The sequence below is a fragment of the Glycine soja genome, chromosome 3 (genome assembly GCF_004193775.1).
Source record: "Glycine soja cultivar W05 chromosome 3, ASM419377v2, whole genome shotgun sequence".
NCBI classification, from domain to species: Eukaryota; Viridiplantae; Streptophyta; class Magnoliopsida; order Fabales; family Fabaceae; genus Glycine; species Glycine soja.
The window spans coordinates 112,932-136,677 of record NC_041004.1 but is presented as its reverse complement, the minus strand read 5'-3'; the positions used below and the strand labels follow the sequence as shown (position 1 = coordinate 136,677).

Below are 23,746 nucleotides of genomic sequence, written 5' to 3'. Positions count from 1 at the left end.
TAAGATTTATAAAAAGAAAAATAAAATCAATAACTTTTTTAAAAATTCACGGTCCTGTTCTTTTTAGTAAAATCAATAATTTGAATAAATAGTTTCATTATCTAATTAACAAAAGCCTAATTCAATAAAATATTGAAATTCAGCACTATTGAAAGGACTAATCTGGTTTACGTTATCTCTTAAACCATGCAGATTGAAAATTTGAAATTCAATAAAATATCGAAATTCAGCATACAATAAAAACAATAAAAATCTTTATGCTTCTGAAAAATTCTCGTTCACTGATGATAGTTTGAATAATTGTTAATTGCATTGGTGGAGTGAGAAGGGTTACAACACTCAAGAATATATACATACAGTATATATATATATATATATATATGTATTCTAAAATATTGTAACCCGTGCCAGGCACGGATTAAAGTTATATATTAATTTTTTTTCTATTAAAAATTATTTGTAATTTATATTTATCTATTTTAATAATTTAGTTATTAGTTATTATTATCTATTATTAATAGTTGATTGTATATCTAGTAGGCTTTTAACAAAATACAACAAGAGAAATAATAATTAATTACATGTTAAATGAGTTGGTAATTTAAATAATTATTGAAAAATAATATTACAAAAAATCTAAATTGAGAGTTGTCAACTATAATAAAAAAATCAAAATTAAATGCTTATAAAATAAGATTTTAAATTGAAACTTTAATTCAAGTAGCGCATGGCATTCAAAAGATATATGTTAATTTCGGAAAATTATATAAAATATTTTAAAATTTTAACATATAAGAATTTTTTATATTTTTGTGATAAATATCAATAATATATTGTTATAAATATAATAATTTCTAAGTTATTATCATTATTATGTGTGTAAAAAAAATTTATTATAGTGTAAATAATCCGTTGAAGATTCAATTAATTACTATATCTTAATAAATACAGAAATAATAAAAATAAGAATTAAATTTATGTTTTTATATTTTGTCTTAATTTTAATATATTGTAATTTTAAATCAAAATATATTTAATGTTATTAATTAATTCGAATTAAAACATATGTAAGGTTGAGAAAGATGCTAGAAGTTGAGAAATCTATAAGAAGAGTAAACGGAGGGAGGGAGGATTATGCCTGATGGACTGAGAAAAGTCTGATTTCCGTGGGAAAGAAAAAAAAATGAAAATATAATAAAATCTTAAGGATTTGAGGTGTGATTATTGGATAAGTGTGATATTTATATATCTTATTAAAAAATTTATAAAATTCATTCTATAAAATAATTCATAAAAATTTGTAAATTTTTAATATCATAAGCCATTTTTTAAGTTGTAAAAAAATTGTAAATTCTAAAAAATTCATTCTAGAATAATTCATAAAAATTTGTAAATTTTTTAATATTTTTTTAAGTTGTAAAAAATTTTATTTAAATATCGCTGGATTTTACAATCCTTCTTAACAAATCTTGATAATCCTAATTAAATATCACAATACTTATTTATATAATTAAAAAAAATTGATTGAATATCATAAGATTTTTTTAAAAAAAAATCTTTTAAAATTTTAATCCAATACACTCCTCTAAGTCTTAAATATATTATATTAAATACTTAAAAAAACTTTATTACTCATCATAATTTTATTCTATATGAAAATCTTATTAATTAAGCCTTGAGACTTATTTAAGTGGTGAGGCTCCCAAATCCAAGTCACCTTATCTTTCTTTCCTAAAGAAAATAATAATAACAATATTATTGGGCTTGAGAAGGAATAATTCAGCTAAGGATACACCGAAAAATAAAAAAGAATTTAATATTATATTATATAGTCATATAATGCGTTTGATTCGTTAAAAAATAAGATACTAAACAATACAAAAATATTTGTTCAAAGTTTGATTTTAAAAATGACTGAGGGACCCTATAAAATAAATAATAATGTAATGAACAAATATTCAAAAAATTTGTAACTCACTAAACTTCATTACAACTTTTTGTCTAATGTCAAATAAAAGTAAAAATATACTATTATTCCTATCTTTTGACATTTTATTATCCCACATTTTTTTTCTTTTTTCATTTGTGTCTCCTTCTCTAAATCTTCATCTCCAAACATTGTATCCTAGACGCCGAAGATGATAGTCGTATGAACTGTTCTTGTTCCCTTTTTGCTCATCATTTCTTTCCTTTCATTGTCAATTTATTTAAATGTTTTCATAATCATCTTTCTTCTTTTAGATATTTTTTTTTCTTTTGGCCAACTTCACTGAGGCCGCATTACATTGTCATGTGATTGTCGCCATTGTTGTGACCTTGTGGCAGCCTCACGCTTTCAGGCCCTACGTTCGGTGGCATGTCAAGGGTCGTGCCTCCTCTGTGGAGATGTCTCTCCTTTATTGTATCGTCAAGGTGCCTCTAATACACCTAGGATTTTATAATAAAATTTACATTATTTTATCAAGTATATAAGCACATCAAATAAAATATAACACAAAAATACTTGAATTATGCATCAACCACCAATGTACAATATAAAAAATTATCTAATGACTCAATTACTTGTTCAATACTATTTTATTTGTTGTGTCTTTTTAACAAATCAAACACACTCATAATATAATTTATTACTACTAAGAGAATATTGAGAGAGAAGAAGGCATTGAATGGAGGGAGGGGGGGATTGTTGCATTTTGCGAGTAATTTAGATAGAGTTTAGAATAGAAAATGTTGTTGGTTGCCACTGGCCACAAAACCACACACAGTCACGCTGCTTTCTGCTTTTGTTCTGGTGTCCCCGCGGTGGTGAGTGAGTGAGTGAGTGAGCGAGTTCTCAAGTGGACCTCAACCACTCTACTCTACAACTTAACTCTTTCTTCTATTGCCCAGTCAAACAAATAAATTGTAAACAACAAATCAAATCAAGTCATGAATCATGATCCCAATCCCAACCAAAATGCAACTGAATGAATAATGGATTCTCAAATCCATAAATGATTTAGGGCTTTCAATTCATCTTCTTCAGCTGCCATGTTTTGGGGGAGCAGAACAAGATTCCACAGTGCTGCTGCCCTTGCCTTTTCCCAAGCAACGGTTCAATTCAAAGTTGCTGCTTTAGAATATTGTTCTTTCTTTATACCATACCCGTTGTTCTCAATATAACCCAAAACGTACCAACAACTCACAACTTTATTATTATTATTCTCCATGAGGCTTCATCTTCTTCTGCTTCTTCTTCTTCTTCTTCTATGCTTTTCTGCTCCTCATGTCAGGGCTCAGTCTAGCCAAGCCCGGTCCCTTGACGCAATTCTCCAAGAATACGCCTTCAAGGCTTTGGTCAAACCCAAAACAGGTACCATTTACAATGCAACAACAACTCAGCTTCCTTCCAATTTGACTGGGGTTAAGATTGCGGCATTGAGATTAAGGAGTGGCAGCATGAGGAGAAGGGGGTTTCCCAGTTACAACGAGTTTGAGATTCCCAAAGGGGTTATCGCCAAACCATATGTGAAGAGGCTGGTTTTGGTGTACCAAAATTTGGGGAATTGGTCCAACAGCTACTACCCTTTGTTGCCCAATTACACTTACTTGGCTCCAGTCCTGGGAATCTTGGCTTACAATGCCTCCAATTTGTCAGCTACTAATTTACCAACGCTCGATGTCAATGCCTCTGGTGACCCTATCAAGGTCAAGTTCCACCATGTCAAACTTCCTCCTCTTGGTGCTGTTGCAAAATGTGTTTGCTTTGATTTGCAGGGTTCATCCAATTTCACCAATGTAACAGGAGGCAACACTTGCTCCAGCTCCTCGCAGGGCCATTTTTCTATCGTCGTCGAGTCTTCTGCTCTTCCACCACCACCACCAGCAGTGGCTCCAAATGAGAACAAGACTAGTAGCAACAAGGCTGGGGTTATTGTGGGGTCTGTCTTGGCTGGACTTGTATTCTTAGTTTTGCTGAGTTTCCTTGTTTTGTGGCTGCTTAAGTACAAACAAAACAAGAAAATACAACAGATGGAAAGGGCTGCAGATGCCGGAGAAGCGCTTCATATGGCCTCTGTTGGGGATATTAAAGCACCTGCTGCCACGGTTACTCGAACGCAGCCTACCCTTGAACATGAATATGCGCCCTGACACACACACTCATATGTGCAAGCTCCGTCCATTGCTTTATTCATAACTTCTTCCAAACACCTCTTTTTGGTGGTTGTTTGCTTAGGCTCTTCTCTTCCCCTTGGTTACTTTATACTTTTGGTGGTAAATGATAATATAGTATAGTATAGATTTTTTGTGTAAAGTAAATCTGTTTGTTATTATCTCCTTTGTGATTCATTGTGGTGCGAATTTATGTAAATACGTGATGAATTCAGTTGTTGTTCCATTGACAAGGAATAAAAATGTATCTCCTACTTTTGGGATTGCTTTTACTGATCCTCCTCTTTGCTCCTTCCTGTTTTGAAACTTGATACATTGGTGTCAATTGTTGGCTCACAAATGCCTGTTATTGCTCTCCTGCAAAAAGCATTCTTGGAAATTCAATGTGAGCTTCTTTTTGCCTGGTCTCTCTCTGCTTTTTTGTTAGCATTGAATTGCTAATAGGATTTAGGTAGGATATAGAAAAGGGAACTTGATCATGAAGAAAGCAAAAATGGCTTAGAATTAGATTATTCAAGTAGTAACTGTGGCTGTGTTCATTGTATATATGTATGTTCCAAGTCTCCTAATAATGTTTCCAAGCAAACAAGTGAGCAAAGTAACTCAAGATATGCTGCTGAGTGCTGGCCCTGGCAGCACATCAATCTTCATAATTTTGCTTGCAATGCTTTCCTCTCCTCTATCCTTCAAAAGAAACACAAAGAAAGAAAGAACTTCCTACCAAGTACCAACCATAAGTTGTGCATGAAATTAACTTACACGACTTGCATAGGCAACATAATAACCATCCATATCTTTCCCTTTCATTGATTCATTTATACTATGAATGGTGATAACACTGAAACTAGGCGCACATAATTGATGGACAAGAATGATTGATTTTCCTTCCTCCCTCAGGGTGTAAATGTTTGACTAGATAGATAGATATATGGGGTCGGTTACTCGGTTTTTCAGTTTTCAGTTTTCAGTTTTCAGTTTTCAGTTTTCAAGGATGTGAAATGTAATGTCCAAAATTGCAGCCAAGCCAAATGCTCCTATCACGATATCTCTTCCCTTTTCAGATTGACATTTTATTGTCGTAAAATTCGGGACAACGCATGGCCAACGAATCCAAATAATTTGCTATGACTTTAAGCTTAGAAGCCGTCAGGATAACGCATGTCCAAACATCAGGACCCTTTCTTTAAGTTTTGAAAAGGATAAAATATATTACTAGTATTTTGAAAAGGTCATAAGTTATTATTTATAAATTTCCCGAAATACTAAAATATTTGTAGCCATTTTTAAATCTATTTAAATTATTAAAGTTTTTTTTAAACATTTGTAATTACAAAATGCATTTTTCTTAATAAACAACACAAACGAATATTTTTCTATCTTTCCCAGTTAAAGTACCACCCTCTGAATCTAACTAGCCTCTAAGGTTGGTTTGATATGTGGAATGTTTTATTTATATGAGAAACTCTTTTTCCCATGTCATTTTTCTAAAATTGTGAAAAGTTAAAACACTCTTTCACCATAAATAAAATTGATAACCTGAATTGCTTTGACTCTTACCCTGAACCTGAAGTGACCAAATCCGCTAAAAAAGCTTATAAATTTTTCTTTATACTATAGTCCCGTGAAGAATCATTGATTATTTTTCAAATAACATAACTAATATTACACGTTTTATTTTTTCTTCGTTTACACCAGTTGATGCTCAATCTCTATATAATTTATTATTAGCATCCAAAGGGATCAAAGAAGAGGCATGCCTCTAAATGGCTGGATGAGATAAGATGGGTGGAGAAGGAATGACGTCCACAGCTCAGCAGCACCGACGCAAAAAAAAAAAAAAAAAAAATCAGTTTAAATCTCAATTATTAATAAGTTGTGTCTTGTTGTAAAGGCAAAGCTAACCCTAGGGAAGTTTACATGCATACAATACATACATATTACGAATTTATTGTTTTACTGTATTCTTTAGTGCCTTGGAAGCCACAACTCCATACAGCTGTCCAAATTGAATTGTCGTCCCTTCTCCAAAGGCATACATAGAATATGATGGAAAGGCACATAATTTTAATTTCCAACACAATTTACACCTTTTCACTTTTTGCCCACTCAAATGGCCAAACTTTGAAGTTACCTAGTATATTGCAAAACTTAAGGGGTTATTTAATTTAAAAACAAATATTTTCTATTTTTTTATCTTTGACTAAAAAATGTTATCATATTTTTACTTTTTTTTTCTTATGTTTGGAATTTATTTACATTGTTATCTATATAAATATTAAAAAAAAGTGGCATTCTATGATTAAAAATAAAAATAGGAAATTTATAAAATAAAAATATATATTTTCAAACGTGAAAGTTCCTAAGGGGTCATTTGGTGCGAAAAATATATATTTTATGTTTCCACTTTTAAATACAAAAGTGACACCTTATTTTCATTATATTTATTATTTAAAAATATTTGTATAAAAAGGTAAAATAAATAAATTTTATAACAAATAACATATTTTATCTTATATCTTATTTATTTTATTTAATTTGATGATTTATCTTTTATTTATTTTTATCATTTATCTTTTTAAACTAATTCAAAATAATCATTCTATTCATACATCCTTAATGAAATAAAAATATTAATGCCTAAAAACCCTTATAAAGTGTAAGTTTCTATTCCTTTTCCTCTTCTTCTCGCTCCACGTCACCATCACCCATAACCACCGCGCTCCCAACCACCATACCCTTTTCACCTCTCTCACCTCTTTGTATTAGTGACTCAAATCTAGAAGTTTATTCACTTCTTTATCATCCTCACCACCATCGTCGGTGACGACAACAAACTAGTTCTGAGATCTAAGACACACGGTGGGAACCATATAAATCGATATCTGAAGTAGTCACCTCGCTGAAGTGTGTTGACTCCTTAGCAAGCATACCAAGTTGCACAAATAGTATAAAATAATAAGATTGAGTATCGAATTGCACAAGAACTATGCTTGTACTCAGAGTTATATATATACATATCTAGTTATTAAGCAATTAATGAATGGAAAAGAATTTTGTGCATAAGAATCAATATTAATAGAAATAAATTGAGAATTAATAACAAAGCATTAACATAAAAGGTGAGAAGACAAACGCTCAGAGTGTGTGGTTGGTGATGAGTGTGGAACATGTTGGGGGCTTTGCTACCAAAACTTCTCTTGATATAATCTTTTATTGAACTTTCTCTTTTAACATTAATATGATTATTACCCGCATCATTTATTCTATTCTAACCAAGATCCCTCTAGTGAAAGAACCTAAATCACCTAATATCGCTCCTAATCCATTGGTAATTGATTATTAAATGATTTGCATTAAGAGTAGAGATGCATGAACAGGCTAAAAAAGACCACTCTATCCCTAGATATAACTCACTTTAGATGTTTTTTCCAAGTTCTTAGCATACAAACATTTCCCAATATTTATATCCTAAAATAGTACATAAAGATGGATTATCAAACCATAAATATGTGAATAAGCACAAGGATGAACAATAATAATAACATTATATTAAAAGATAGTTCTGAATCATTACATTATAGAGAGTCTCGGATTACAGAGCACCCAACACGGTGGAGTAAATTATAGGGGATTTAATGGAAGAAAAATGGAGTGAAACGGATCGACCAGAGCTCCAAAAAATGGATTTTCCTTGCACCGACTGGTAATGGAGTTCCTGCGCTATTTTTCATCTTTCTACTACCTTTCTTTGTGGTTTAGTATATCAATGAATGAATGTTGCTTTTATATATAAAAACCACTTTTTGAAAATATCTTCCCACTTGATGATCAATCAGAATCGCCACTGTGCGCTAAGCCTACACGTGTGCACATGCAAAGTCCATCTGACATAAGTGACCATGCGCTAAGTCATTAGATGCGCAGTAAGCCACTAGATGCACAATAAGCCACTAGATGCATGCTACAATTGGCCTCCATGTTAGCTTCTTGCGCTAAGCGGGCTTCTCAGACTGAGCAGTCCTGATGTGCTAGGCAAGGATGTTGCGCTGAGCGCGACACTTCAGTCCTTAGATCCTCTTCCATACCTCTGCTATATATCTACAAAAAATACAACCAAAATTACTATAAAATCCATTAACTTTAGCATCTTCTAGATAAAAACTCAGAAGAAGCTAAGTTGTTATTGTTTTAACACAAAAAAGCACTAAAATAAAAGAAATTTATATAATTGCTATGTGATTTCAGTATACAAATGATGTATGCATAACACTTATCAAAGCGCCTCTTACCAATGGCATGAAACCCCTCATTGCTTCCCCCTCCTTTGCCTCCTTGCAAGCCCCCCTTTAGAACACTTCCACCCTCGTTGTTTCCCCCTCTATTGGGTTTTGTTGTTCTTTTTTCAATTGAAATCAATAGAGGTTATTATTATTATGAAATCTGAGTGCATGTTCTATTTTGAGATGAACGTTACAATTATTGGATGATTTTTTTTACGCTTAAGCTCTAGACATAGAGTTTTAAAATTAAGGAAGTTATGATTGGAACTTTATTTTTTTTTCATTGGAATTACGCTCCAATCCAAATTCAATCAAATAATTGAGTTTGTGTTTTTGGTTTGAGAGGTGGAGATTCGAGAGTTGGAGAAAGGAGTTTTGAAAATTTTCATGTTCTGCAATTTTTCTTTTTGTGTTCATGTGTACTGGGAAAGAATCTGACATGGTAACTTCTAAGGCTTTTAGTTGAGTCACTATATCCCTCATGCGCATGATGTGATCACACACTCCTCTTATCCCATGGAGCTTTAAGGATGAGAACTGCATTATATGGGTGTTGACAAAGGCCTTATCAAATGTAACAAATTGATCATCAATGGCCTTCAAAAGACCATTGACCTTTTCATGTTGATTGATAGAACTACAGATGCTAGCAGATATATTGGTTTTTTATGAACATCACATAGAGGCGATTAGATCTTTTCCCATTTTTCATAAAGATCAACAACATCTGGAGTGCTAGTTTCAATAATACTCGGTGGTTCATTTTTTCTAATGGCATAGTCAATATCCATCCAGCCTAAATGAAGGATAATTCTCTCCCTCCAAACCTTATAATTGTTTCCTTTCAATTCAGGAATATCACACTTAATATAAAAAATTCACACAGAATGGTTAACTGGAAAGTTCAAACATACATTCTCATTATTTAGAATTTGAGACTAAATTAATTATTATGTCTCACCCATGTAAAACATGTATTAGTTTATGAACCTAGTGACATAAAACTTGTTTGTGGGCTAAAGTCCTACTCAATTAGATTCAAAATTATGATAAAACCATCAAATTATGTTCCTTATTTCTTAATTCCTATAGATAAATTAAGAAATATAATATGATATTTTATCCTAATTAGTCATATAAATATAATAAAATTTGTGTGGGTAGATTATATTACATTATATATGATTAATCATAACTAATGTTTTAAATGCGATTTTAACACTTAATATATATATAAACCTAATCAATTAAAAATGGTGTGGCTATTCTCTAATCAAATAAATTATATTAATCACTTAACATTAATTAATTCTAAATAAAGAGCTAAATATTTGCACAACATTCTCAATAATGCAAGTAATTGAATAACATTGTATAAATATTATTTAACATAATTTTGCATGTACAATAATCATAAAATCATACATACAAAATTCAGAAAATAAATAAACAATATATGCATATCATTATTCAATAAAAGAAAACACATAAGCTCTCTCATGATTAATTTTAATGTGTATAAATTATTTAACTTAATATTGCATGTTTAAATAAATATAAAATTTATACATATAATTAAACTAAATAAACAAATACTTTAAACACATTAAAATGCACTAAATAATTCATAACCATATATGTGCTAAACCATTCAATTTAATTATTTATCATATGTATAATCATCAATAAAAATTATACGTGTAAACTCATATAATTAAATTAACCTTATATATGCCCATCACAAAGCTCAACCTTACTGGATCAGAATGTGGGTTGTTGTTTTTTGTTGAACATTGTTGAAGATAAGGATTGAATGTGGGGAAAAAATGGACCATGTACAAAAACCCACTTCCCATAGAAACCACAACAAAAAATAGTCCGAGAAAATAGGAACTGCAAATTCCAACACACAAGTATCTGAATCTGTTCGTAAATTATTTTATCTTGAAAAATTCAACAAATCAGTGACTCTCAAAATAGAGGCATAAGCATAAACACAAACATAATAAAGGCATAAACACAAACATTATAAAGGCATAAACTCAGACAATCACAATCACAGTCAAAGTGATGATCAAAATAGTGATTTAGTTGAGCAAGGTGCAGCTTTGTGATGCAGAGAAAAAGGTCATGACTTGCAAGAGATTCGCGCTTATGGTTGTGGTTCACTCTGATGTTGAAAGAAACACAGTGTAAGGTTGAGAGGAACAATGATGATCAACTTAGAGAGAGGTGTGAGGTGAGGTTCACATTTGTGTTCGCGACACAAAGAGAGTTGTGAGGTGTGGTTACTAATTTAGGATTTTAGGTTTTCTTTAGTGGGTAGTGGGTACTATACTAAGAAAGGGTGTGTTGTTGTTTTTTTTTACCAAGTGTTGTTGTTTTGGTTAGAAGGCTACAGGATATACAACATGAGTTATACACATTGCGGTTCGGTTTGGGTCGGCTCCCGAGCCCAAATGAAAAACCAAACTGAATCGCTCAATTTAGGAAAAAACAAATCCAACAAATCCGAAAAGAATTTGGTTTTGATTGGTTTTCATTTACTTTTTTGGATCTATTTGATTATGAACACCCTTATTTTTGGTTATTTGGGTACTTTTTTTTAGAAACAAAGAATTTTATCATTTCATTTATAAGAAAGGGCAAAGAGGTTGCGGGAAAAAGGTGCTTTGGCAAGCACAAGTGCACATTCTACGATGACAAGCATTGCGGAAAATGGTTTTTATTCAGTTGTCTCTACCATTTTTTTGACCTTATTTTTATCTTATCTTCTTTCTTTCTTTCCATTATATGATTCTTGCAAAGGGTCATATCTATAGGGACTTCTCATTGAGACAATCCTAGAGATACTTAACTTGAACACCATTGTCGATAATGCCTTTGAAGCCTGCCGTTGTCTCTATTGCTAACGATCTCCCATCTCTGCTCGATTAGCTAGTCACCAACCACTCCAATTTTGATCTCACTCTCATAGCGTATGAGATCTTCATCACCATGTGCTGCAACTCCTTTGACAAACCTCTCAGCTCCACCCCCAACCACTCACCCTCCAAGTCATTGAGGCAGGACTCACTAAAACATACTTGCACTCCAGCGATCAATCACCTCTTCCGCACTCCAAATCTAAATATCTAATGGTGACCATTAACTTTCTTATTTAGTTATTTTATACAAAAGTTTAGCTTATATAACTCTTAATTTCTTTTTGTTGTAATTTCTTAGAGCTGATGTTGTTATGATATTGGTGTGTTAATGTGGGCAAGGGTGAAATTTTTATTTTGAATATGAAAATTTCCATTTTTCTGCCAACTTTAAATGATGCCATAATGTTTTTGCCATTTGCCATTCTCAATCTTTGTCTTTCTCACCATCCTTTCTTTTTTCAATTTCTTCTTAATTCATGTTCTTTTTGTTATTTGTAGTTTTTGAATCATTACAATCTCAATCTCCAAAGAATTGCATAGAATCATTCCAGTTCATCAAATGTTTTCAAATATTAAAAAACATATTTTCAACTACATTTTTTGTTTTTAATAAAAATGAAAATAGAAAATAAGTGAACCACGAGCCATTAGATTCTCTTTCTTTTGTCACTATTTTCCCTTCTTCTCTCTCTTTTCACGCTTATTGTCCTCATTCTCTTTATCTAATCCTCTTATCTCTGTCGCATCACCGATGTCGTGCCACACTACACCATGCCATCGCCGCTTTTCTCCAATAAATCAGTCTCCGTTCTCCCCCTTCCCCCTCTTTTTTCTCTTCCTTTATCTCCTTTCTTCTTTTCGTTTTTTCTTTTCACTTTCTTCGTCTTCTTCTCATTCTTCTCCTTTGACCCTCCCCCTCTGTTTCTCTTTTATGATATCTTCTTCTTCTCTTCTTTTCCCTCCCAACAGACCCACTCCATCTTCCTTCTCTGTATTTTTCATTTCTATCTGTTTACCTCACTCTCATTCTCCTTCTTTGAAAATCACCACCCTTCAATTATGTTTTCAATTCTGGTGAGTTTCTTTTTCCCTATTTCTTTTTTTTCAAATTTAAATTAGTTTCTTTTTCACATACAATGTCCTACACTTTATGTGGAGATAAAAAATATGAAATATACTTTTCCACCCTTTACATCAAGAAATTTATGTGAGTTTCTGTTATTCTTTAAAGTATCTTGCATCAATATATAAGGATTTTGTGCATTAATCACAACATATGCATAGGTTGTTTCTATGTATCATGCTCAACTATATTTTGTTGGTGTTAGAAAATGTTGGACAAGGTCCTCCACTAATCCCATTAAAATGTTGAAATTGCACATTGTATATGTAACCGTAAGATTTTCTTTTTCATTGGAGATATAGAGTATTGGATTTTTATGGAATTATTTTTCTAATAACAAAGTGGAAGACTTATCTTTGTGCAAATCTACTATGTTCCATCGATTTAAAGTTTACTTAGACTATGGATTGAAGAAATGACATAGTAATATTCTATCACCAATATTTAAAATTTTAATTAGATATTGGAGTTAAGTGGTGAAGGTTTAGGGTTTCAGATTTCATGTTTAGGGGGTTGGGGTTGAGGGTTGAAGGTTGAGGGTTGAAGGGTTAGGGCTTTGGGGATAGGGCTTAGGAGCTTGGGGGAATGAGGTTCAGGGTTCAGGGTTTAGGGTTTAGGATTAAGGATTCATGGCTTAGTGGTCAAGGATCAGGGGTCAGATCAGGGTTTAAGGTTTACGGTTTATGATTTATGGTTTTAGGGGTTTGGATTTAGGATTTAGGGTCTAGGGCCTTGGGTTAAGGGCTTAATTTGTCAAATACCCCTAAACCTAATTAGTAGAGTAACCCTAAACCCTAATTTAGCAAATAACACTAAACACTAATTAGTTAAATATCCTTAAACCCTAATTAGTCAAATGCCCCTAAGCCCTAATTAGTCAAGTAACTCTAAATCCTAATTAGTCAACTAATCCTAAACCCTAATTAATCATATAACCCTAAACTGTACTTTGTCATATACCTATAAACCCTAATTACTCAAATAACCCTAAACCCTTATTGGTCAGGTATTCCTAAATCCTAATTTGTCAAATAACCATAAATCCTAATTAGACAAATAACACTAAACCCTAAACCCATACCCCTAAACCCTCAACCTTAACCCCGCACTCCTAAACCCTAACCCATGAACCCTACACCATGGTCCCTAAACCCAAAGCCCTAAGAAAAAAAATCCCAACCCTAAACCATAATAACTCTAAACCCAAACCCCTAACTCTCAAGCCCAAGCCAAAACCCTAAGCCTTAGGCCCCATACACCAAACTAAAACCCCAAAACTCCAAAACCACAAACCCCAAACCCTAACTCATGGACCCTAAAGCCTAGACACTACACCTTACACCTTATACCTTACACTTGAAACTTGAAACCCTAAACTTGAAACTCCAAACCCCAAACCTAAAACTCCAAACCACTAACCCATAACATGAAATGCTAAACCCAAACCCCTTTCCCCTAAATCCTAATCCGAGATGAATGTTGCACCAGTTTTTGGCTTTGTTGAAGTGAGATGAGACCTTTCTATTGAGCCACCAGGCTCAAATAGTTTATGACATTGAGATGATTGACTTTATTAAGGTAAGAAGGAAAAAAAGTTTGATATGTCGATTGAGAAATTGAAAATCATAGTTTTGTGGGAAGCTTTTGATAACACAATAGAGTGAAGGCCTAAGTAGTTTACTCTCTTGCACTTGTTGTATTTCAACAAATCAATTAACCAAAAACGTAAAAAAAAAGAGATTGAGACGGTTTTGTGGGAAGCTTTTGATAACACAGTAGAGTGAAGGCCTAAGTAGTTTACTCTCTTGCACTTGTTGTATTTCAACAAATCAATTAACCAAAAACGTAAAAAAAAAAAGAGATTGAGAAAGGTGGGTACGCTATTAAGATACTAATGAAATTGGAGGGAGAAGTTGCGGTGGAATTGAGCTTGCAGAGGATAGAGAGAACAAGATCGTCGGGGAAAGAGTCAAATAAGTCAGAGGTATTGTCCAACAATGTCTTTTTGTCTTTTTCGATAAGACATGGTTGATTTCATATATATAAAATGCCGATTTAAAAAAAATAAACCCCACCTCCCCCCAAAAAATAAAATAATAAAACATAGAGCAAATTACAATAACCTCCCTTGAGGTATGCACTGTTTACAAATGTTTCCCCTCGTTTTTTGACACTACACAAATCATCTAACTTTTGTGATCTCATTACACTTGCACCTCCTCTACCGTTGATAATATTAAGAGAAATTATGATTTTTAAGGATAAATTACATTTTTTTTAATTTATAATGTGACACGTATATTCATTTTAATTTATTTTTATTAAAAATACATGATACAACCACTCACATATATAACAATTACAATAATATTTTAACACAATAAAAATGTAAATACCCAAGAATTTGTCAAATACATTTTGTATTATATAAATTAATTTATGCAATATATCAATGTTTATTTTCTGCATCTACATGTTATATAAAATTTTATTCAACATATGTCATATATAACTACACATGTACATTAATATATATCAAATTTAATTCATTAAAAATATAATAGCGTAATAAAAATAAAGATATGCTCGCACTTGTATTTTCGCTAAGTACAGGATAAACGAAGTGCATGGTTAATAAGGAAAAATAATAAACCATGCGGTAGTATGGAAAAAAGAGAAAAGAAGTAAAAAGTTGGTGAGAGTCTAGCGAATAGAAGGATGACACGTGTGATTATGGTCATATAAATACAGAGACTGAGGTTTTGGCGCTATTTGGCACTCACAAGACATCCTAGGCAGCAGCAGTATCTATCTATCCATCTACTTCTTTCTTGTACTTGTTTCCAACTCACTCATCTCAGGTACTCTCATTTTCTCTTTCTGCAAATTTCAAAATCCATACTTGATTTACGGTGTCATAAACTAAAATGCTTGAAATGATGTGTTTTTTTGTTTAATCGCTTTCGCCCTTGCTTGTGTGTTGTAACAGGGGAGGTTAATTAAATTAGGGTTTGTGTTTGTATGGTTTTGTTTTTTGGGTTTTTGGTGAACATAGGATTTGTGTGGTTGGTTGTGGTAAAAGGGTACGTATATATAGAACTAAACGTCTGTCTAAAGTCTAAACCTAACTTGTAATTTGCTGTAGCTTTTGGCTTCTGTGGATCTGTGCAAAGACTCAATGAAAGATACTCCCACCGATTGTGTGGTTCCTATAACTCCTGAGGCTGTCATTGAGAATGGGGATTTGCAATCCCAATCCCCTCTCACACTCTCAGTGGTCAGGAAACAACTCAAACGTGCCTGCATTGATTGCGATTCTGACCGTATCTCTGTTGATAATAATAATGACAATGGCAGCCCCCGAACTCCTAAGGATGGTGTTTTTGACCCCTTTGCACCTGGTCCTGATAACATGGCGCTGGCACCCAACAGCAACAAGTATCTTGATGAGTACAGGACCACCGTTGCCCGCCGACTTGATTTCCATCCCTCCTTTGATGTTGTTGCTCAAGCAGTTACTGATACTCTTTCAGATGAGGAAATGGTTGAATCTGTGTATGAGAATCTTTTGCAAGTTATTGTTTCTAAGCAAGCTGAGGGTGTTCTTGCTCAAATGTCAGATGATTGTGAAACACCTCCTTCGGTGCTCCACTTCTCTGGAATTGCTGATACTTGTCCTGGTGCACCTATAAAACCAGCGGCTAAACCTAGGAACATTGATTTGGGGTTGTGCAAGAAGCTTGAATTCTGACACAAACTCAACCCAAACCAACCCACCACCCTGCTTTATACCTAGATTACACATCACATTCATTTGCAACTGCATTTTGACGTTGTATCTCTAATTTGTAGATTAGCTTGTTCAGGGATTATGTATTTTTTGCGGGGCACAGTTGCTCGACCAACCTGATACATCTAGCAGCTACATTGTATAGTAAATTATGGACGTTAGTTTATTTTACAAAGACTTATTCACCAGTTTTAACTTAAATAGATATTTCTCTTTATTTAGTTGCAATGCTTCTATTTTATTGCAATTATGTGTTGTGAATCATGTTACTGAATTAATTTGAATATCGTATATGGCTGCTATGGTTTAAGCGTGAATGATATGTTCCCTCGGCCCAATCATCGTGTTTTTCCCAACTAATGGCTATGTTATTTCAGATATGGGCTTCTTATCAGTGGTTTGGTGTATGAATGTTGAAGTCCTTAATGACGGTTGAAATTCCACCCCCCTCTAAATTCCCAGCGAATAGTTGGATTGATACTTGACTTCTCGTTTCGTCCTTCATCTTACTTGGGCAGAAGATTAGTACTAGCAACCGGTTTTCTTTCTTAAATTTTTCTACTTTGACATTACATGACGGATGTGGAGTGTTGTGTTCCCCGTTCCATATAGTCAAGCACCAAGGCATTAGCTTTTAACATGAGAAGAGAGACACTCGAAGTATCTTGAGCCTTTCTGCATGTCATAAAATATGAGTGAATGCCAGTTTCAACATTAGCATTATAGTTTTGCCGAGAGAATTTAAGGTGCTGCACGCATGCAGAGGTCCTGTTTGTTTAAGTTTAACTATAAGACTGTAGCTGTTATACCATAGTCTCAACAAAATGAAATTTTAGGGGATGCCATAAGTATTTAAAGGGGTATTCATACTTGTTTTTGACTTGTAGTTGTACCAACCCCAGGGAAAATCTCCTCGTTATGAAAAGCTCGAGAGCAACCTCGTATTCGGAGGCGAGGTTGCAGCCGTTTGATCATGTTTGCATTAACTGCATATGGTTTGATCGCAGACAATGGAATTCAAAAAAAGAGAGTGAAGAGTTAGCTGCTTGACAAATGAAGATTTTGGCTTAACGAAACGAAAGATTGGAGCCGGGAACTTATGGATCTCAAGAGATATTGATCTCAAACCCGTTTCATGTTCTCTATCAGTATCACAGTTCAAGAATTTTAACCTTCAAGAATGTAGGGAAAGAATTCCCCTTTCACCAATCTTACTCACAAAGAACTAGTACCCGACAAGATTCTCCAATCACTTTAAGTCAAAAGAGCAAAATTAAAAGCTTTGAAGTCATGGAAGCCCAACCCTCCATTCAATTTTCTTGTCTCTTCGGTTATCAACATCACTACACCCAAAAACTTATCGTAGCTTTCTCTATATCCTCACCAATCCTGACTATTGAATTATTAATATATCAATTTCCATGAGTAAAATTCATTTAGTAATACTTTCTCAGAAGTCAAGCATCCTGAATACTGAAAGACGGTAATAAAACGGTAACTACACCAATTGGACGGTATGCAACATTTTTCTACGAAGCGTTACATTAAGATCCAATTTACAACGACTTCAGTAGTACTGCTCGCTCAAGTTAGAGAATGAAAGACAGTGGAATTCCACTCTAAAGCATTTAAGCTTATACCAGCGAATTTAGTAGTAGTATTTGGCATTGTTAAAGGGGAATATGATAAGACTATTAGTTGCTCAGATGGATCAAAGGATAAAAATGGCTGAAGTCATTAGGGGAGAAAGAGGGAAGAAAAATTGCATAAGCATGAAAAATTGTCACATTGAAATGCTTCTTTCTGCACTAGGAGCAAATTTACAATACTTCTGTAAAACCTATCCCCTTGTTTAGTTAACAAACTTTAAATATATACAGTTTCCTCTCAATTTTTTGTTTTGAAAGAAAAAATGATCACACATGTCAGGTGTTATAACTTGCGGGTAGGAGTACATGCAATAACAGGACTGAAATTTTTTTCCTGCTTTGGTGTCACAAAATTGCTTTGCTACTGGAATAATAAATATCAACAGATATGTCTAATGCATTGAATTCTAAAAAAAATACTATTAATTATAGCAGGGTACCAATTCCTTAATAAAATTAAAAGTGGAAGGAAAGAAATACCCTGTAATTACATATTAATTAAAACTACAAATAGCATAAAGATGTGGAGCTTAACTTAAAGGGAGAGTGTAGGTCGAGACAGTCTAGTATGATACAAATCACAACTACAAATGAAACAAAGTGAAATATGAACAAAATTAATTCATCATTAAGCAATACGTGTATAGTCTACTAATCTAGAGTCTAGTTTCACTCTTGAACTAAAAACCTCTAATCAAAGTTTTGTCTTGTACTGGCACTCTTGGTTCCCAACAGTTCCATTAGAAAGATTAATTGCAACATCACAAGAAGTGGAGGAAACCACATGGACTTTGATAAAGCCTAAGATGCTGACTTTCCCAGACATCCTCACGAAAGTGTTTAGGGGCAATGTACCAGATGTGACATCAGATAAAAGCTGAGAATTGGAGAGCAAACGGTCGGCCATAATGGTGAGGGTGAGATTGAATCCTTTGGTCTCACCGGATGAAATCTCTCCGGCAGAGATCGGGACTTCACCTATCAGCTGCCCTCTGTAATTGAGGTGGGCAGTGCTGTCTGAATACTGGAATCCCACCTTGTTCGGGTTCTTCACTGAGACATCCACTCCCAGGGTCACATTCAAATCTACCCTTAGTTTTACTGGATCCAAGCTCACGTGAAAGTCCTCTAGCTTCGTTGAGTCCACTGTGGTAACAGGATGCTTGGCTTTGAACACTGTCAACGCTAGTATCACAATTAGCAATACAATTGCAATCACAACACCTGTCACCGTCAGGCACACTTTTCTCCCTTTACCAGATCCTACCTTCATTCTGCTTGTTCCTTCTTATCAGCCTATATTGTCAAGCAAATGTTAAAAACATATACAGTGATGTCATACCAACTACCAAGTATATTTGGGGTATTTGTTTCTTATATATACATGTAAATGTAATGGATGTTTGGAGGGAAATATAACAACTTACAGGGTTGTCCTCTCCAGTGATTTCAGATAAAAAGTTTATGATCTTAATTTTTCAAATTTCATTTCCTTTCTAACAAATGCAAAAGGCCATAATTTTCCAATATTTAGTTTCCTTGTCGGCTCGATCGAAATACAAGAAAGGCGAAAATTGGTATACCTGGGAATGCAATAGAGGTTATCTGGGGTGGGTGTTGGTCGCATACATCCACCGCAAAGCAAAGATGAAATCTCTCAAAAATGCAATCCTAATTCAAGTCAGGATAAAGACTCATATTAAAGCATTATAATTTCTAACAAAGACATATATATAATTTACAAACCCTAAAGGTAACTTACCTTCAAAGGATCCGTTATCAAATGATAGTCGGCAGTCACGAAAATTGAGAAGAGAAACTGTTGAACGGGGATGCGTAGGATTACACTTTACAGGCTGTTCAACAGAACTGCCATTAAAAGCGGCGTGGTGGTATTGCTTTTTGGCTTGTGACAGAACAGAAGAACTAACTACATTCACAGTTGACACTTTGACATTCGAAGATGTACTACACTTTCCCCCCTTTTTAATCGACTCTAATACACTACTTTGTTTTTATAATACACTTTATCCAATAGTACATACTACAACTCTACTGAATGAAGATACTTTCAATAGGTTAAAATAATGTTTGTTATACTTATTTTTATTTAAAAAAATAAATTTTAAAAAGAAAATTATCAAAAGGTTTAGTATAAAAAAGGTCAAATGACTTATTGGGTCATTTATTTTATATATTTGATTAAATTTTATTCTTTATCTTTTAAAAAATTCATTATGATCCTTTACCTTTTAAAATATGTTCAAAATAATCCCGTTCATGAAAATTTGATGTTAATAATTAAATATTGGCAGCTAAAAAATGTGTTTATCAATTTTGCTTCCTTTTCTTCTACTTACGCAGACCCAACATTCAAAATCTTTCTTCAAATTTCTAATCCCAAAACTCTAACTCTTTTCCTAATATTAGTACCATACCTGCATGTGGTGGGGCAGCAATTGCATCAACCTACGGATGGGTCCAAGAAGAAGTCGAAGCTATTGGTCATCATGACGCGGGAGAGCGCCAACACGTGCACCAACTATGTGCACCAATGCTAGCGCGGGATCTATACCTGTAACGACAGCGAAACCATCACAAATGTTTTAAAAATAGATTGATAAATATGGAACCTATGGAAGCTAGCGGTGGTCACACACTCACACTTCACGACATGTTCGAGCATAGTTGTCAAACTCTAGAGTCAACTCGTAGACTCTTACGAGTTTAAGAATTTACTTGGTTCCTGTGAGTCAACTCGGAAGCAAACTTATTTTTGTGTAGACTCGATGGAGTCATGGTAGGCTCGTGTAAACTCGAGTTCAGTTGGAAATTTTTTTTCCGCGATACGGCGTCGCTTTGTGCCTACTGCTCCACCCTAGTTTAGGGATTTTGCTTCTTTCGTTTTGTGTTTGTCCTTGTTCTTCATTCATGGCGACTTAGAGCTATTCAGTAGTGGCGCGACACGAGTAAGAGACGAGACGACACGCGACACGGCGGCGCGGTGCAGTGGTTGCCTAGTTCTGTTGGATGTCGCGAGTCCCACCCACGAACACAACAAGCTCAAGAAAAGCTTGGCAGCTTGCTGCTTGTGTCAATGACGAGCTCGAGACAAGCGTGGAAGCCGCGAGTACCACGACCCACGAGGTGTTTGCTCCATCTGAAATATCTATTTCAGGATCCCACCCACGAACACGATGAGCTCAAGAGAAGCTTGGCAGCTTGTTGCTTGTGTCAACCACGAGCTCAAGAGAAGCCTGGAAGCCGCGAGTACCACGAACCACAACCACGACCCACGAGGTGTTTGCTCCATCTGAAATATCTATTTCAGGATCATACCGAGAGGTTTATTCCCTACTGTGAAAACTGAAAAATGTAGTGGCACGAGTTTACAAACTTCTTTCAGTAAATCTAAATTCCTAATGTCTTTGATAATTGATAAATGATGTTAGATTGTTAGGTACAAGATGAACTAGGTGCTCTATACGATAAATACAGAGTTGGATATGCTAGAGCTGATGCTATTATTTCAGTTCAAAGTACACAACGCTCCCTGTTTTTTTTTTTTGTTTACAGTTTTTGTTAAGCAGTGAGAGGTTGGAGTGGATTAAAATGTTTGTCTCAAGTCCTAAAGGCTTCTTTCTTTTTGCAGAAGTAGTTTCTCGGCTGGGTTGTGATAACTTAGATGAAATTACAAGAGACAACATGACTTGTAATTTTTATGCAAGCAATTTGAAGCATGCCATGCTAACTGTTTCTTGTTAGGAAGTATTAGATGAGCTTAATTTTTGGTACAATGAGTAAAGCATTGTTTTTTTACTCTAGATAGTTGATTGATTCCTACTTCCTAACCATTTTGACTTATATAACTGTTCTTATTGAATCTTGACAAATTTTTACTGAATTTTTTTCTGACTGTGTAGTAGGCTAGTAGCCTTATTCTTATCAATTGTTATTCTTAACTAATTTCAGGATCTTAGGGAAATTGAGAAGTTAACTAGAGTAAAGAAGATGCTGGAAGAGGCTGCAAGACCATTTTAACCATAGGTATTTTTTAAAGAAGTAGACTCTTACGAGTCTGAGTCGACTCTTCAAGTCGAGTCTTTGGAGCTCTCACGAGTCTATGTAGACTCTCGATTTTGATAACATTGGGTTCAAGATATTGTCCCTGACGAGGTCGTTCCTTCCTCTGTTAGTGTCGTCGAAGGCGACGAGCCTTAGCATACAATATCGTGATCACCACCACCGATCGACCCTCTCCTCCCCAACCTCAATTTCCTCGATTTGCCTTCAACAAAGGCTGGAAGCATGACATTCTCCTCAATTTCTCTAATTTGTTCTTGTTTCATTGTTTGAGGTTCATTTCTTAAGTTTAATAATTTGATTTTGGGTTCTGGGGGCTTTGAATGTGTAAATCAGATTTTGGGGGGTTTTTAAATGTTTGATTTTGAACCATCAATTTTGTATGGATTTGTTAAAGGGTATATATGTGCACCTATTCTTATAGTTTCTAGAATTTTCAAATGCTAGACTTGAATCATTGTGGTTGTCATTAGGTTCGATGTGTTTTGGCAAAAAGAAATGATTTGATTTTGATTTTGCAATAGATGACATGTGGTGGGTCATAAAGCTTGGAGATTTAAGAGAAACAAGAAATACTATTAGGATTTTGGATTTGCAAAGGAAAAGGAGAAAGAAGAAGAAAAGGAGAAAGATGAAGAAAAAAAATCATATTTTGTGGTGGTTTTTAGTTGTCAGTATTTTTATTTCATTAACAGTGTTAACTTTAGATGGACGTAAGGACCATTTTGAGAGCAACCGTAGCGGTTGCTTGAGAAACAACTCCTTCACTGAAGTAGCATAGCTTCCAAAGCACCTTCCACTGCAAGCGTTGTACGAATGACTAGAATGAAGCATGGGTTGCTTCAAGATTTTTCTAATAAAAAAAGAAATAAATGAACATAAATTCAAAATAATAGTCGTTGTGCTTCATTTAAAAAATTTATGACCGTTTAGCAACGTTAAAATTTAGGATAGTTTATATTTTTATTTTTACCATTGTATATAAATAGTGGTACTTGAAAAAAATATAAACACAACTAAACCTCTTAAATTTCTCAACTTCTTTGATTTGTTTTCATTCAATGGATCCAAACCAAGATTCATTCAATATGAATCTGTGGTTTAATTTGATGCCAAATTATCAACAACCACAAATCCAAAATTTCAAAATTTTCCAAATTTACCTAACCCATAAAACAATCCTAGTATGGATAATTTACAATATCCTACACCCCCATTTCATCCATATCAATTTCATATGGATCAATCATCACCAATTAATCATATGAAAGACAACATAGATCATGCTTCTCCGCAAAGGAAGACGAATGTCTTGCTGACACATAGCTAAATATTTCGAAGAATTCAATTGTGGGGTAAAGCCAAAAAAAAGACAACTTTTTGGACAAAGATTGAAGATAATTACAATGAACATAGTGAGCAACATTTGAAGAAGAAAGACGGGAAACAACTAAAAAATTGATGGCAAAAGATCAAGAGTAGCTGTCATAAGTTTTCAACATGCTACATACAAGTTTGTCAAAGAAAAAAGAGTTGTAGCTCCGAGATTAACATCATGCGAGGTGCACATACAATTTATTTGCAAGATATGAAGACAAGTTTCAAATTACAAAAATGTATGGGAAATAGTGAGGAATCAACCTAAATGGTTTGCACAATTAGAAGAATCTAGTAAGAGAACAAAGGTTTCTACTTCTGGAGCATTCTTATCCTCTTCTAATTTGGATACACCATCAAGTTAT

General features: G+C 34.0%; 3 protein-coding genes across 3 annotated transcripts; 2 read left to right on the top strand and 1 right to left on the bottom strand.

Annotated features, from left to right (window-relative positions):
- The first annotated feature begins 2,643 nt into the window (after nt 1-2,643).
- LOC114405663 (cell adhesion molecule-related/down-regulated by oncogenes-like) lies at nt 2,644-4,424 on the top strand. Its single transcript, XM_028368108.1, has one exon. It carries the CDS (start codon nt 3,208-3,210, stop codon nt 4,129-4,131), a length of 924 nt encoding a protein of 307 aa, XP_028223909.1. The 5' UTR covers nt 2,644-3,207; the 3' UTR covers nt 4,132-4,424.
- Nucleotides 4,425-15,236: 10,812 nt separating this feature from the next.
- On the top strand, nt 15,237-16,500 carry LOC114405662 (unknown protein 1-like). Its single transcript, XM_028368106.1, has 2 exons — nt 15,237-15,343; nt 15,628-16,500. Exon 2 carries the CDS (start codon nt 15,661-15,663, stop codon nt 16,231-16,233), a length of 573 nt encoding a protein of 190 aa, XP_028223907.1. The 5' UTR covers nt 15,237-15,343; nt 15,628-15,660; the 3' UTR covers nt 16,234-16,500.
- A 1,821-nt stretch (nt 16,501-18,321) lies between these two features.
- Nucleotides 18,322-19,955, bottom strand: LOC114405661 (late embryogenesis abundant protein At1g64065-like). The gene is made up of 3 exons (XM_028368105.1): nt 19,684-19,955; nt 19,505-19,592; nt 18,322-19,217 (listed from the first exon to the last, which is right to left on the bottom strand). Exon 3 carries the CDS (start codon nt 19,192-19,194, stop codon nt 18,616-18,618), a length of 579 nt encoding a protein of 192 aa, XP_028223906.1. The 5' UTR covers nt 19,195-19,217; nt 19,505-19,592; nt 19,684-19,955; the 3' UTR covers nt 18,322-18,615.
- Between the last annotated feature and the right edge of the window lie 3,791 nt (nt 19,956-23,746).